This window comes from Rhipicephalus microplus, chromosome 3 (assembly GCF_043290135.1).
Source record: "Rhipicephalus microplus isolate Deutch F79 chromosome 3, USDA_Rmic, whole genome shotgun sequence".
Lineage (NCBI taxonomy): Eukaryota > Metazoa > Arthropoda > Arachnida > Ixodida > Ixodidae > Rhipicephalus > Rhipicephalus microplus.
In genome coordinates, this window is record NC_134702.1 from 173,781,371 (window position 1) to 173,797,814 (window position 16,444).

The 16,444-nt window shown below is 45.6% G+C and overlaps 1 protein-coding gene across 4 annotated transcripts in view; it reads right to left on the reverse strand.

Annotated features, from left to right (window-relative positions):
• LOC119162311 (uncharacterized) overlaps positions 1-16,444 on the reverse strand; it is a 511,092-nt gene that overhangs the window by 453,273 nt on the left and 41,375 nt on the right. The window contains exon 4 of one of the 4 annotated variants that reach the window (XM_075887726.1): positions 8,490-8,787. The exons of the other annotated variants lie outside the window; for them this stretch is intronic. Coding sequence (XP_075743841.1) covers positions 8,552-8,787 — 236 coding nt within the window. The 3' untranslated portion in view covers positions 8,490-8,551. Of the gene's footprint in view, positions 1-8,489; positions 8,788-16,444 lie in introns of those variants that run through there. 4 annotated transcript variants of the gene reach the window in all.

Below are 16,444 nucleotides of genomic sequence, written 5' to 3' on the forward strand. Positions count from 1 at the left end.
GGACATTGTAACCTTGTTTCAAGCCGTGATATATGCCAATCAAACCAGAAGTCTAACCCTCAACAACCTTTCCTTGACAGAGAGGTGCCAGTACGACCATGGCAACATTTGGCCATTGATTTCTTTCACTGTCAAGGCAACACATACATCGTCGATGTTGACTACTTTTCAAAATATGTTGAAAACGTATAGAAACGATGACGGCATCCTCAACTACTACGGTCATGAAGAACATTTTTGGACGTTTTGGAATCCCCAATGTGCTGATTTCAGATCATGGACCACCACTTGACTCGAAAGCATTCAAGTCATTTTTGCAACAATGGGATATTGTGCATGAGCCATCATCACCACTTTATCCCAGGTTCGATGGGCAGGTGGAGAGAACAATACAGACCATGCTGATCAAAGCCTGCAGTGATGTCAAGAATTTGTCTCTGGTTCTTCTAAATTACCGAGCCACCCACACTATTGGAACACGCTCCCCTGCCTAGTTATTAATGGACAAGAAATTAAGAACGTTTATACCAAGATTAACAGGAAACCTGACACCCCACTACTCCACTGAGTCATATCACCAACTGCTCAAATGCAGACAGAAAGCACAGCACAAGCATGAAGACAGCGGTACTCGTTTACTGCCAACATTAGAGATGCATCAACCAGTATGGGTGAAACACAAGAACACCAGGCAAAAGGCAGTCATCACACGAGTTGGTCCCCAACCAAGGCGCTGCACTGTGCAGACCACAAATGGAGCAATACTTGTGCATAACCGTGTTCATCTAAGGCCACGACTTCAAAGGTTGAGTGATGCCACCTCCTGAGCAGAAAACTACACCCTGGATGAATGTGGACCGACCACTGAACCCTTACCAGTTCCAAGTGTCGGTGATCCTTCAACTGCCAGCCAGCCAAGGGAATGCCAGCCAAGGTCAACCTATATGACACGTACTTTAAGGCACGTACGCCTACCGGCCAGATACCAAAGCTGAACACTCGTTGTGTTGGTGTCTCTCATATTACTAAAAAAAAAAGGGGAGGGGGCATGTTATGTATAGTTGCTAGTGCCCCCGTACTCAATTAAGATTAATAAAAAAAGACTAGGTAAGCCAGGCTTAGTCAGTCGTCCCTCGCTAGCATGGCCGTGTTTTTATTCACGGCTCCATACTCTCGCAACGTACGCCAATAACACGGTCTATACGATCCCAACCAACGTAACACTTAGCACCTTGAAACAGCTGCCAGCATCTCCTAGAAAGAAGGAGAAAGATCTACAGTGAAAGAATGACGCCGCGGCTTGCGATGCCACCGTCCGCGGGATGTTCCAAAGAAGACGGGAACATCCGTAGCTTGCGCTGCACTGCATGCAAAGGAAGCATCCGACTGAGACTGACTGTTTTCCGCCACTACATGCTTTAATCGCCTCCACCCGGATTGCAGAAGGTTCTGGGGTCTTCGCTTGGGTGCAGCACAGCGGAGGCTACAGACGTTTCCAGTTTTCTCAGGTACTTTCTGCCGACAGTGGCGTCACAAGCCGCGGCGTCATTCCTTCTCTCTCGATCCTTCTCTGTCTTTCTAGGCAATAGTGGTGGCTGTTTTCAGGTGGTAAGGAGGTTCACACGCCGTCGCTCAGTGTCTGATGCGTTGTCACACAGTCTTTATAGGTTGTTTTTTCGTTGTGCGCACTTTGAAGGGAAACCTGCTGGCGGCGCAGCTGCCTTTCCTAGTTCCAACGCGGCACGGGCGCCTTATGGAGCACTCGTTTTGTGACATATAGTAACGACCCGAAGCGGATTTTAGTGGCGCTTAGATGGGTTTCGTTTACAAGGTGCATAGTTAGACCCAGCATTACCACGACTTTCATTCCTTCAATAAAGTTTCAGCTGATTTCCCCTGAGATAAGCCCAAATTACCTTAGTTTTCCCTGAGATTTTCCAGACTACCCAAAATCCCTGAAATTTCCCAGTTGGTAGACACCCTACAATGATTTATATTTCTATACCATGCTTAAAATGATCGAAAACCATCTCGTTGCGCAGCCTAGCAGAAGAGCCTTTAAAGTATACTATGGATTATAGAGTCGATCACTTTGCTGAACGCGATTGCGTAGTCAGATGCTGCCGCAGTGCCAGTCCTCAAAATTAGAGTATGTATATTATTGTCTAGCCCAGCTCAATTTTGTGTATAAGAAGTAACACAGTGAAAAGCGGCACTGCCATCACGGCTGCCAGTGAACATAATCGAGCCCTGGCGCATGCACAGTGAAACATGCAGCTCGAACGTGAACTACCGAAACGCTCACTGTTTTTTGCAGCATGTGAGCATAAGAGTTCATATTCGCTGCAGATAGAAAAACTGTGATTAGAAATGCTTCGCAGCGATTTCCCTTTAACCGTTTCGGGATCGGGCTAACTCATGGGTAAGATTTATTTGGCGCTAAGAAAAACAGGCACACTGAAACATGGTTGTTGATTCCGATAAGAGTTGAACGGTATAGCGATATCCTGCCTCTGGTGTGCAGTTACACCACATTGTGAACACCCTTTATATATAATGTTAATCGATAAGTTTAAATAGTAGATTACTATAATGAAAGGTTGCAACTTTACCGTAAAGGCCAGTCAGTGAACGCGATAGCAACAGATTCGAAGGTCACACGCAGAATGGCCAGCAGATCGAAACGTGTCCCACAATTCTCACCCACAAATGAGGCACGAAACATACTATTAGGTACAGAGAAACACGAATAAGCGTCTCAGTTGTTACTTCACTATGCATGAAAAGCATGCTCTTTTTGCAAACAGGGCCTGTGCGACGACTGGAGTGACCTTTGTACACCCGGTAACTAAAACAGAATCGTTCCGGTAAAAGCCGAACAGCAGCCAAGCAACAGATTCCCCCTACTAAGAGATAAGGACGCACGAGGAGCGTCGATCTCCTGCTCTTTGCGAGGCAAAGTGTGCTTGGGAGCTGAGAGCACAGCCGCCGCGTCGTGACAATGTTGCTACACGCGCTCATTGCGCCATCTTGCTGGTAATGGTGAAAACACGATAGTTCCTTTCCGAGATGCCGGTCACAGCGGTAAGTGGTAGATATAAATAGCTTGCCATTTGAAAGTTGAAAGACGAGCCCCTCAGTAGTTCAGTGGTTAACGCCTCGCACTTATGATTCAGAGGATCCAAGATCGACTCAGCGCACAGGTGTCTTGTTCTGAATTTTTTGCTTTCTTGCATTTTCATATACAGTTGAATCTCGATAACTCGAACTCAAAGGGGCCCAAAAATTTGTTCGAATTAATGAAAGCTAAATGAACGGAGGGCTCACCATGCAGTGGCACATGTGCATTGAGCTAACACACAAGGGGAATGTTTTAGAATACATACATTATTTCACAAATCACAGGACATTCGTCATTATTTGAAGTAATTGGCGATGCCTGTTGCACACGTTTGCCTTGCAGCGAGTCAATCAATTTCACATGCAGTTGGCAAAGCATTTGTACTTCGGCTTCAGCATTCTCCTGGCAAGAGAAATTGCGCGCGTCAATGTCCGGCCCCAACACTATTTAAAGACGACAGCAACGACTGCGTCTCCACTGCTACTCTCTGCACCGCAGCAGGAGCGTAGCCAGCACATGACGAGAAAGGAGGAGCGTCTCCACACAGAGAGAAGGAGATTTGCATTTGAGAGAAAATCAACACTTCGCGGCAGCTGCTTTTTTTTTTATTGCTCTCTTCGCCCGCTACATTGAAAGGACAGGGGTCTCTACGCGGCAGGGACAGGAAAGGGGGAAGCGTGGCACTGACACGTCGCTGATCGGCATTAGAGAGAGAGAGCCAACACTCTGCGGCAGCATTTTCCCCTCTCTTTTCTCGCAGGGCATTAAAGGAGAAGGGTCTCTACGTCACAGGGACGAAAAACTGAGAAGAGTGGCACAGACACGTCGCAAATCGGCATTTGAGAGAGAGAAACATTTCCCCGCAACCCCTATCTTTCCTTTTCTTTTTTCCCTCCTTCGCGCACAGCGTTGAAGTGTCGGAAGTACCGCCGCGGAATTGGGCATGGTGCTGAGAGCATTTTCGAAGCGCGGTATGTTCGAATTGACCATTGCAAGTAATTGCACGTTCGAATTACAGGGCGTTTTCTCCCATTGGTATACCTATAGCTTTGACGGGACAGCGTGAGTTCAAATTAACCAGAAGTTCAAATTAAGCGTGTTCGAATTGACCAGATTCGACTGTATATACATACATATACATATACGGTGTGTGACGGCGATGCTGACGGAAAAATCCAGCCGAGAGTGTTTATATAATTGTTATCGCAATAAATGATAAAGTTGAGAGTGCCTTGTGTTACTGAAGCTTACCCATATGACGACTTTCAGTGTAACAAGTAGCATGCTTTAAACCATGATCAATTACGTATCTTAAATCTTTTTGAACTTGCTATACATCTACTAGGCGGTCTTAAGGGAATACATGTTGTAACGTCCAGACCTCTTGTAATGAGTGGCAGGCTTTAAATCACGAAGTCATTATGATTATCACATGTTCTGACGCTTGATTGAAATGAAAATTTGTACCACGCTATACTACAGCGCTACTACAAATTGTAGTGTGAAGTGCTTATGCAAGATGCATGTCTTCATAAAGCATGAATATCATTTTAACTGCCCTTCCAAGAAGCGAAAGCTCTCTTCACTGTATTTTTATGTGGAGGAATCACTGTGGTAGAACACCTGCTCGCCAAGCGAACAGCCTAGATTCAACGATCACTTGTACCAAAAAATGTTTATCAATGCTCTTTGCATCATTCACGATGTGGTTGAAGTGGCCACGAAGTCTCCCGCTTGAAGTGGTTGAAATGGTCACGAGTGTGGTCAGCTGTTGCTTTTTCTGCCACTTGGGACAAGAGAGGTTGTTCACTGCATGAGCCCAAAGCAGCAGATGCAGCGGCACAAGAAGTTTTCAGCTACCGGGTGTTGGCGCTCACAGCAAGTGCCCTCCCCAGCGCGCTTGAAAGCCTCAGTGACGTAGCCAAAGCGATGGACATGCTGGTACTGGCTTGGCCATGGTCTGACGTGTTGTACACACAGCTTCAAGCTGTAGATGGTGATGCGGTCTGGAGGGCTTGCGAAATGGGCATTTACGGTGCGTTCCTTCCTCGTCTCTTCAGTCATTCGTGTGACTAAGCCAATGGCTCCAGAAGCTTCACCTCAGTCAGGTTGCCATACACATCGAAGGGAAGCCCATACTCAATCTGTGTACTTATGCAACACGATTGAAGAAAAGAGACCCTTGAATCACAACCGACGCCAGCAGATAACATGAGCCGTGGCTTCACCCACAGCAAAGCTCGGTCTTCGTTTTCTTCACTTGCATGTGCAGTTTTTGGTTTGTGCGCCGCTGCAACTCTGGGCCATGTAGCAAAAAGTGCTGTGAGTGCCAGACTCAGCGAACCTTAAAATGCAGCACTGGGAGCTAAGGGCCGATAGATGATGGGACCGACAACTGCCGGGTCAGTCGGGATGGCGGCACCTTCCATGGCCCTTGATCTCCGTCTGCATGCCTTGGAAATGACGAAATTAAAGATGTTGGTGGCAGGTGGGTAGCTTGGGCAAGGACATAGGCAGTAAAGCAAGGTGATGAGAGGCTTTGGTACTGCTGAGGCCTTGGATGTCCAAGCCGTAAAGGGGGGCAATTGCTGCTTCTTTCTTCTTGGCCTGCATTTCTTCCACTCCCTACTCATAAGTGGAGAAGCCGTGTGCATAACCACCAGTGTCACTTGCGAGGAGCAGGAAACTGTGGCGTTGTCAGCCATGGAATTGCCAGTGTGATGTTTTCAGGTGAGAGTGACGCGAGAGGGTCGATCAGAGCCTGTTTTTATGGGCCTGTTGGTCTGTTGTCATCACTGGCATATCAGATGCGCTTCTATAAGGTTGTGCTTCCCATTTCCTCATTGCCGTCCGAGTCGGGAAAAAGACAGGCTGAGGAATCCTCAAGAAATAAACTGGCAGGCGCCGTAGCTTCGGCAGGGCCATTCTCAGCAGCAGGTGCTGCAATGGCCAGCACAAATTTAGGAGGTTGGGGAAAAAAGTTCTCCAGTGGAAATTCACCGAAAAACCAATCGTGCACATACAAACTAGGTAGAGTGCTGGACACGCTATTTAAAGGTCGCAAGTTTGGTCCCTGTCCACGTCAACTTTTCTTTCTGCACAATTTCATTACAATTACTTTTAATAACATCACCTATACTTTTCTTAGCATGATTATCTGTTAAATCTAATTGCTCTTGTGTCTAACAAAGCAAAACAAGCCCTTTAAATGTACACTTCTTTCCTTCATTCATGGGGAGGGTCCTGTTCTGGCAAACATGGTGTCTTCAAATAGTATACAGGGGATTACTGGTCAGCTGCCAACACATAATAAGTTCATATGTGACCCCATATGTGCAAATAATGAGTGTTCCACACTCCCCGTCATGGCTGCTGGTGGCGCTAACTTATGATCCCAATATTATTGCACACATATGCCCCATAAATTGGACGGGGGGACCATGGTAGCCCAGTTCGTAGAGCATGATGCGACTAACCATTAATTCCTACTCACCGGTGGCAGTAGTAAAATGCAGCCAAAAAAGAGAGATGCAATAACTGGACGACAGCGGAGGGACGACTCAAGCTTATAGACGTCAGGAGTTACCTAAGTGGCCTGAGATGCACTGCATTGGATACATAACTTCATACTAGGAGGGTGCCGACTTCAGCTGTCGAATTTTACCAGGCATTTACTCTGTGTGTTAAATGAAATCTGGTAGAGTTGTGGCCGTCTTGGTCAATAGGTTAACAGGTAACTTGTATCAAGACAGAAACCTGTGTTGTGGTTTCATAGAGCTTTTTTTTGTTGGTGGTGTCAAGGTTTACAATGACAGAGCAAATTTCTGCGAAATAGCATTGTGAAGTTGATGGAGTAACTAGCAGTAACACAGAAATATACATGGCAGCATTGTATTGCTTAGCTGTAGTTGTTGTGAAGGTTACTTAGTTAGAAGACAAGAATTTTGATGGAAAAGAGAAAGTGGTGCTAGACCCAGTCGTGTATTTGAAATCCCTTTGAAACAATATGTTGCTGCTTGCAAGGGAGATAAGTCTGGCTTTGTCAGAATCCCTAAGGAGCCCACGTCTGATAGAGGTAATTCTCACATTGGAAATAAAGGATAACGAGCTTTTAGAATGTGTCAAATCGATTCGGGAGAAGGAAGAGGTGGAAAGCACAAAAAAGGCAGAAGCAAAGAGGAAGGCACAGATCGAAAGGAAGCAGAGGCAGAAGGAATGTAGGAGGAAGATGAAAGCCTGGGATGAGGAGATGAATAGGGTATACATTGTAAAGCTGTGGAACTGTCACAATAAAACGAGGTGTTTCTGTAGATGTGAATCATTAATATGTGAAGAGCACAAAAGGTCCAATGAAGTAGCGAGTAAGGTGCACTCACAGTATAGCAAAAGCCGCTGTTTGTGAGGTCCCGTCTGAGAAAGCTACACGTCACTACAAGTAAGTTACGCACACGGTCCGTTCTGCAGAAAAAAATGAGCCACAAGTCTCTGCAACTGACATTAGGCCCAATGAAGGTACACACCATAACTAATAGGGTCATTCAAAGGATGGATGAGCTTCAAAACAGGAATGACTTGTTGAGAAAAGAGGAGAAAGCTGGTCCTAAATGTAGCAAGGACGAGACTGAAACCAGACAGTACTACCTGAGAGGGTAAGGGACGGACAGTCAATATAGTTTCCTATTGATAGTGTAGGCAAGGCCACAGATAGTGAGAAGAGAGAGTGCAAGGCTGTCCCAGGTGTAAAAGCGGGGGCAAGTGTGGTAGACAATCATTCCAAGTGCACAATGGATAAGACCCAAACAGCAGTGCCAATTAAAGACACTCCGAGTGATTGTTTCAATTCGAACTGCTGATAGCTCGACCTGTGCAAGTTCATTAATATATTTGTCAGGGACTCAACGCTAACCGTGCACTATAAAGTGGCGGACAGTGCTGGTTCTCTTTTGCACCCTGGAACTCTGTAGCCAGACTCAATCTTTGCCATAAAAAATGCCGTTGCACAGCAGAATGCTACCATATCCCCAACTCTCCGTTGTCCCGGTATTCCAAGAGAGTGCAAACCCGTCCCTTTCAATGGTACTGATTAGCAGGACGTTGAGGATGACTCGCTTCGTATGAACGAGTGAGTGTCGATGACAAGTAAGACTATAATGACAAACTCGGTCGTGTTTACTTCTACCAAAGGGAAGTTGCACAGCTCTGGTTTAAGAACATCAGGGCTCAGATTAACAGCCGGGCTTCTTTCATAACAACCTTCCCGAACATATTCGAATGTCCTGTGCCCTATATCCGCACAGTGTAGCCCCTGAGCGATTACACTCAGCTGCCGTGAGATGTTTCACTTCATATATTGAGGACGTCGTACGCATTTGGATTGGATAAACTTTTATTTATTGGATAAACTTTTATTTATTGGATAAACTTTTATTATCATTTATTGTCGTACGCATTTGTTGTCGCTTCAATCCTGCCATGTCCGAAGTCGACAAATTCAAGCATATCATGAAAGGCATCAAAGATCCTCAGACCGTCACAGACGTCATTCAGCACTGCCAAAGCTACAGCGAGTTGCGAGCGCAGTGCATTTCCACGCGATATCGTAGTTTCGATGTCAGCACTGACTGTAGACACCATGTGTCTGGATCCAGTGGTTAGGTGTGCAACACCTGAAATGCAGTTTGAAGCGATTTCCAGAGCAGCAAAATTTTACTTTTAGAGCACTGAAATCCAATTTCGGAGCACGGTACGGAGAAACTACATGCATTGTTAGCATGAAATACTAAATTAGGAGCAGTATAAAAAAAGGCTTACATTTAGAAAAAAAGGTATGTATAAACCATTCAACATCGCCTAAATTGTGCAGTGTGAACACGACCACTGCTGTTTCAATGAAAGTAGTATTTTGAACCACCCCACTGAGCAAACAATGATAAATTCCATATTAGCATTTGCTGTGCCTGTCACATTGTTTGACAGACTCTACAAATTTAAATATGGATCTGCCAAGTTGGCGACCTTGGGGAGATTCATAAAACCGAGAAATATGGGTGGCAAAAAAAAAACTGGCACACAATTTATTTTCTGTTTTTAGAAAAGCACAAATGTCATACACTGCTCCAAATATTTGCCAGTTGCTTATTTAGATGCCAGTGATCATACTGGTACTCTGAATTATGTGGCGTACAAACGCATGAGTAACTGAACAAAATGTGCAGTGCTCCGTGACAAGATCTAACAGTGCTTTCCAATTCTCAATACGCTTTTCCGCAGGGCAAGGGTGCATTGCTGCGAAGGTGGCTTAAGCAGCATTCTCTGCACGGGTTTGAACCAATGTCAAAAAACTTTGTAAAATCTACACTCCCCCCACCCGTGCCACCTTTTTCTCCTTTCACTGATGGGGTTAGGTGCTGCTTAGGTGCCCTTCCAAGGCACGTTCGACGAAGTAAAGTAACAAGGGCGCCTGCCTATTGGCCCGGCGACGGTACTGGATATGTATTGCCAAGAATGTGGCCAGCACGACGCAACTTCAAGACAAATAAAATGTTTTATGTGTCACTACTCAGGCAATCAACCTGGTCGCTTTGCAACCCCAGCGTTCGCAGCACATCGAGCTTGTTCGCGAAAAAAAAAAAATGGGGCATACGCTTCCAACTTCCTAACAAGTCATAGCCGCGTTTTCAGGTTATGAAATTTACATTTCTAGCGAAGCGTTGGTGGCTAAAAAATGCAACTTTGTCTTGAAGTTCCGTCATGCCACCGATAGGCATCTGCTGCATTCAGTAGACCGATGGGTTCAGAGCGTCGTTATTTAATTTGGTCAATCACGTCTCAAACCTAGGACGGGTGCCTAGAATATTTCAAGTATATTGACTGATGGCGCAAACTGCAGGTGGCCAACGTGGCCTGCATTTCTCGCCGAAACTAGCGTACCCGAGAACATTTTGACGCTTGCTGGGCATTTTGCACAGCGTGGCACAATTTAAGAAAATTTCACAATTTTGGCGCAGGTCGGCACAACAATCGGGAATTGTATCAAATTGGCACAATTGCGGCAGCTGTTGCACCCCTGACAGTGGTACTGATGCACCAAATTCAACAATTCATGCGTGACAATGTTGCAGAACAATTGTCTATTGTGCCCTTTCTCCCAGTAATAGTCATGGACTTCCCTCGTCACTGCGACAAACCGCTGATAAGCTAATATCTGAAGCTCTTCTGCCCACGCACCAGCGATCACCTGTATAGGCTCAGTTGACCTATGCTGACATCACCAGAAGGCCTTCGCAAGCACTAACTTATGGCATTGGCTCTCCTCCCCGCCCACACGTCTTCTACCCAACGCAGATGCTTGCAAGCCCGCATTCCGCATTAATGCCACCCTGCCACTCTTCCCAATCACTATCGGCACACACTGAACAAGCAACCAATATGCTATTACTGTGATTTACCAGAGGATGTCGAGCGTTCTTGCTTCGGCCGCATTCCTCGTCCAGCTATCGTTGATGCAAATTACAGCTATGACCATACAGAGTTCCAACAGCCGATGCCCTCCCACACATTTTCGATCATCTCGTGGTTTCAACGCTGCACCTCCAACTCGCCTCGATCATCCTCCTTGTGCCAGCGCTCGCTATTGCCAGTGCTTCGTCGTTCCCTGCCCATTCAAACAGAAGACTGACCATAGCAGTTCCCGAGGCAAGAACTCCGCCACTGCCGAAATCTACAAGGCCTCATTCCCAACCTGCAAACGAAATCACAGTCTTCCCTGAAAGTGTTGCTCCATGCGCATTAGTCCATAGTGGTGCTGCTGTGTCTGTGTTGAGCTAAGACACATGCTGCAAGTAGAAAAAGATTACGATTCCTCTTTCTGGTGTTTCTCTCGGCTCGGCGACCGCGCATCACACACCACCTTCCGTGATGTGCACAGCTCGTCTAACTATTTAGGACGTTTTGTCTGTGGTCGAACTCGTTGTCTTTCGACACTGCTCGCTCAGCGTTATATTGGGCTGGGACTTTCTTTTCATGCATCATGCCACTGTTGATTGTGCCATGCCAAGCTAGAATTATCAGCGATCTTTGACATCTATTCTGCCAAGCCATATTTTTCTTGTGTTGTCATTGCCGAGGACAAAAACATTCCACCTATGTTGTTTTTCCTTATGCCGATCTCCTGCAACTATGCTTTCTCTACCATCCTGTAATTCTCTCAGAAAAATTCCCTTCCCGTAAGGACGTTCTTCTCCACTTTGTTCTTATCAAGACCCAAAACTCTGGCGCAACCATTTATGTCCCGAACCTGCTTTTGGTCGCAACCACAATGTTCGACAAAGAGTGTATAGGGTGACTTGAAGACATTGATTCAGTCGGCTCGAACCAATCACCTGGTCCCACAGCAAGTCTCCATGCCGCCAGCATTAGTCTTCCTTCCATCAATTGCTTCGGACCTTCCAAGTGCTCATCGGACTAACTCTTGAAGCTTCTCAGCCCCTTTCGGATATCTTTCGATAACAAATAAACCAGTTTGGGTAGAACATCTTTATTTTTTCATTCATCATATAGACACCAACAGCTATGCACCAGGGTCCATACCGTGTCTCTCATGCTGAACGCCAGGTTTTTGACGACCAGGTGGCCGATATGCTTAGTTGGGGAGTCATACAGCCATCCCGCAGCCCTTCGGCATCCCCTGGGGTGCCTGTAAACAAGAGGGACGGTAGCATCGGCTACTGTGTTGATTATAGGTGCCTTTACAAGATCACCAGCAAAAATGTCCATCCGTTCCTTAAAGTCGATAATGCGGTCGATTGCGTGCAAGGTGCCGAGTTCTCTTCCTGGATCTTCGGTCAGGGTACTGGCAGGTACCTAAGGATGAAGTTGACTGCCCCAAAACTGCGTTTGTAACTTTTGATGGCCTCTACAAGTTCAACGTGATGCCGTTCGCCCTTTGCAATGCCCCAGCCGCCTTCGAATGTTTTATGAACCACATACTTCGAGGTATCAAGTGGCCCATGTGCCTTTGCTATATGGACAACGTCGTGGTTTTTTCAAAGAACTTTGAGACCCACCTCCAGCACTTTGCAAGTGTCCTGAAATGCCTCACACGGGCTGAACAACAACTACATTTCCAGAAATGTCACTTCCATGCCCGAAACTCACCATCTCAGGGCAAGTTGTCAGCAAGGATGACATTGTGCCCGACCCAGGCAAGCTACCGCCCCGTCACCAAGTTTCCCATGTCATTAACAACAAAGAATTCCAGAGCTTTATAGGACAATGCCCTTATTTTCAACGATTCATTCGTAATTTCACATTCATAATGGCCTCTTTAACATGTCTACTTGCAGACAGTCAAAATATCTAGACAGGGTCGTCCGCCTGTGACGATGCATTCGCGAAAGTAAGTCATCTACTGACATTTCTGCAGATTCTACGTCACTTTGACTCATACGCCTCAACCGAAATCCACTAGATGCAGTGGATTTGGCCTTAGTGCTATCCTTGCTCAGCAAAAGTCTGAAGAGCTGAAGAGAATTGTTAGGTCACGAAGCAAGAGTGCCTCACCATTGTTTGGGCAATCACAAAATTTAGACATTACGTACATAGCCGCTTATTAGATGTCGTGACTGATTACCACGCCTTTGCTGATTGTTGTCTCTAAAAGATCCATCTGGTAGTCTAGCTCGTTGCGCATTACGTCTAAAAAATTATGAGATCCGCGTCGTCTACAGGTCAGGACGCAGACATTCAGACGCTGACGTTCTCCCTCACTCTCATTTTCCCCAGCACTGTGCAAAAACACCTCTTTCCAGCTACGATTCTGCGTCCCTCACACACACTGACATGCCATGTGAGCAGCGTCAAGACACTTGAATAGTCTCTTTAAGCAGTTCTCATCCGAGCCATCGCCGAGTACCGCCAGTCGCTCGCTCCAGCACAAAGCTCGTCATTTCAACATGCACGATGAGCTCCTTTACCGCCGCAGCTACCTAACTGACGATCACAAGCGGTTAGTGATCCCTCGCCATCTATGTGCCGATATCTGCGCCACTTTCCATGCAGACACCCGATGCAGTCACGCTGGTGTAATAGTTTATGCACGCCTGCGGCTGCGGTACTACTGGCATGGAATCTACCGGTTTGTTTGCCAATGCATGCTTTTATGCTCCAAGCATCAACGCCGGAAGAGTCCACCGTGTCAATCACTGGACTACTCCAGCTGCTGCCCTGTTCTAATCACTGGACTACTCCAGCTGCTTCCCTGTTCCTCATGACCTTTCGACTGCATGGGAATCGACCAGTACGGCCCTCTTCTGTATACACATGATGGGAATCACTGGATGATTATCACTATTGATCATTTGACACGGAATGCTGAGACGACCATGCTGGCAGAGGTCACGTCACGTGAAGTCAGCTTATTTATGTTTCACAAACTTGTTCCTCGCCATAGCGTGCCTCACGAGCTACTCGGCGACCGCAGACGTACGTTCCTCTCGGAAGATGTACAAGCCCTTTTGCATGAATGCAACATTGTGCATTGAACGATTAGTGCACACAATCCCCACACCAACGGCAAGACTAAGCGCTTTAAACGCACACTCCATGATGACGTGTGCAGTTGAGAAGGACAGCTTATTGGAGACATGCATGTCAAAGTGATCCCAGTTGAAAGGACATGTTACATGTCCGAAATTCTGAGCAGGAACAAACGCTAAAGGCAAGTCTTCCCTTTGCACTTCTGGCATCCCCTTCGCTGTTACGAAGAAGGCTGGCCGAAATCATGAATCAGGCGAGGCTCTTACGTTAAGCTCACTGTAGAGTTCACGCTCACTGTAGCTTGAGGCGATCTCGAAAACAACAGTAAATAAAACCATTATGTGTACAACTAAAATGTGGAGGTCATTAGTAAGCTTTTTGAGAAACAAACCCAAAATTTTTTAAAGAAAGTTTTGTAAGATTCCTTTAGTTTTGAGAGATTTGAAATAGTGTTCTTTGGTAAAGAAGGTCTCAGCTTAAAATCAAAGTGGTTTTAGGGGTTCATGATAAACCCATAACATTCTTTTTATGAACTGATAATTGAAGGGACAAGTAGATTTTGTCAGGTGCTCCTGATGCGTACAGCATTGAGTGTTATCTTAATAGCGTGTTTTTCGTAAACATTAAGGTTCAGACATGTGTTTATTAGACCTAAGCTTCTAGAGATATGGCATGCAGTTAATAGTGAGTGTAGATGTTAGAGTGCTCTTACATTCGAGTAGTGTACAGCTAAAGCACCCACCAAAACCCAGTGTGCTCTTTCTCAGACGGGCTAACATAAAGAAATACCCTTAACCAAATGAGACAATTATTACTTTGATTTCAATCTTATAGAATTCTTATGGATTGTGTACACTTTTTCGAAGGATGAGGTTAGAGACACTTTTTGGACAATTATAGGATTCAGCTCAATCTATTGTTAAAGCGTGCAAATCTGTCAGGGTGTGTCCCACTAGCAGGTGGAAAATGGTAACCTTTGAACTTCGATTTCAGCAGATGAAAAATAAGGACGAATACTGAAGGCAGGTAAGTGAAACTCATGGAGGAGTTCCTTGTTTTGGGTTTATTGTGGCTTTATGTTACGTACTGTGTGTAAGGGGTGGTAGGGAAAGCCCAGTGAGGGCTGTTCAGAAAACTGGCTTGCTAGATTAGCAAGTGAGCTTATTGTAGAGAGAGAGCGTTGACTTCTTACAGGGCTACTGATGTTGTTCTCTAAGAATGCCCGCTCCTCACTGAAGCCTCACTTTAGAACTTCCACTTGATGTGCAGTAAGAAAAGGGATAGTCCATGGCAGACTGATAGTTTGAGACAACGCCCCTAATGCAAGAGGCAGCTTCAAGAGTTCTGCCACCTTTTGTTTCATGACCTTCATGACCTGGGAAAGGGCTACTGATTATTTTTTAAAAAACACTTCTAGGGTTTGTTTACACTTGTCTGAAGACGCTCCTTTCAGGTTTTTCAGGTTTTGTGTGCCGCTGTTTCAACTTAAAAGCAGAGGTGAAAGTTTGAGTGAAAGGTGCATTTCCTTTGAATGTCAATAAAAGGAAAAGAAGTCCTTGTACAGTTTGGCGGAATGGTCCAGCATTCATCTCTACTTTGAAAATAAACTTCTGTCATTTTGCACAAGCGCCTCTTCTCTGTGCAAAGTTAGGCAACGAGTTCAACAAGGGGGCCCGCTACCAACGTCAAGACCCACCAGACCAAGGCTCCCATAGGCTGGTATGAGTGGGAAAACACTGCAACCACCGGGCCCAACAACTCGAGGCAGAAGTGAGATAAGGCTCACCATGAATTCCTACTACACGGGTGTAACAACCGAAATACAATTTTGAGTAATTTTCAGAGCAGCAAAATGTTACTTTTGAAATACTAAAATCATACTTTTTTTGTCATGAAATACCGCATTTGGAGCAGTATAAATGAGAAAGATTACATTTTGAACAATAAAATATGCATAAACCATTCAACATCACCTAAACCGGGTAACGTGAACATGAGCACTGCTATTTTAATGAAAGTAGTATTTTTAACCATCCCACTGAGCAAACAAACAATGATGAAGTCCACATAAGCATTTGCTGCACCTGTCAAATCATTTCACAGACTCTGCAAATTTAGATATAAACCTGCGAATCTTGCGACCTTGAAATTTGGGAGATTCGTAAAATCGAGGAGTAGGGGTGGCGAAAAAAAAACTGGCGCACAATTCTTTTAGGGGAGCAGAAATTTCATAGACTGCTCTAAATGATTGCCAGTAGCTTATTTAGACGTCAGTGATTATACTGGTATTCAGAATTATGCGGTGTACAAACCAACATTCTTAGAATGTGGCACCAACTCCTATCCGCTCCGAGGGGCGGCTCTGGCGTAGCATTGAAATCGAGTCGCCGCCGCCACCGGCTTCCCGCGGCAACGTTGAATTCTTTTTCTTTTTTTTTTCTTTTTTGTAGTTCGCTTGCTGAGACCACAGCGGCGGGAGCTGGAAGGTTAGATTTCTGTCATCGCAAATAGTATTTAAATGGTACACAACAATCAAGCACGCTAATTAGCAGTTTAGCATAGTAAACATGCCGACCTGCGGAGCGCCAAGCTGTCACAGTGACTATGCCTTTGAGGAAAACACTTGCAATCGACAGTACTTTTTCAAACCCCCCAATCACCCTGCAGTTCTCAAGGCCTGAACAGCTGCTATTCCACGAAAAGCCTCCTAGGTGACGGTCAAGACATACATTTCCGACTTACATTTTGAATTCAAATGATTTTATTTGTGGGGTTTAACGTCCCAAA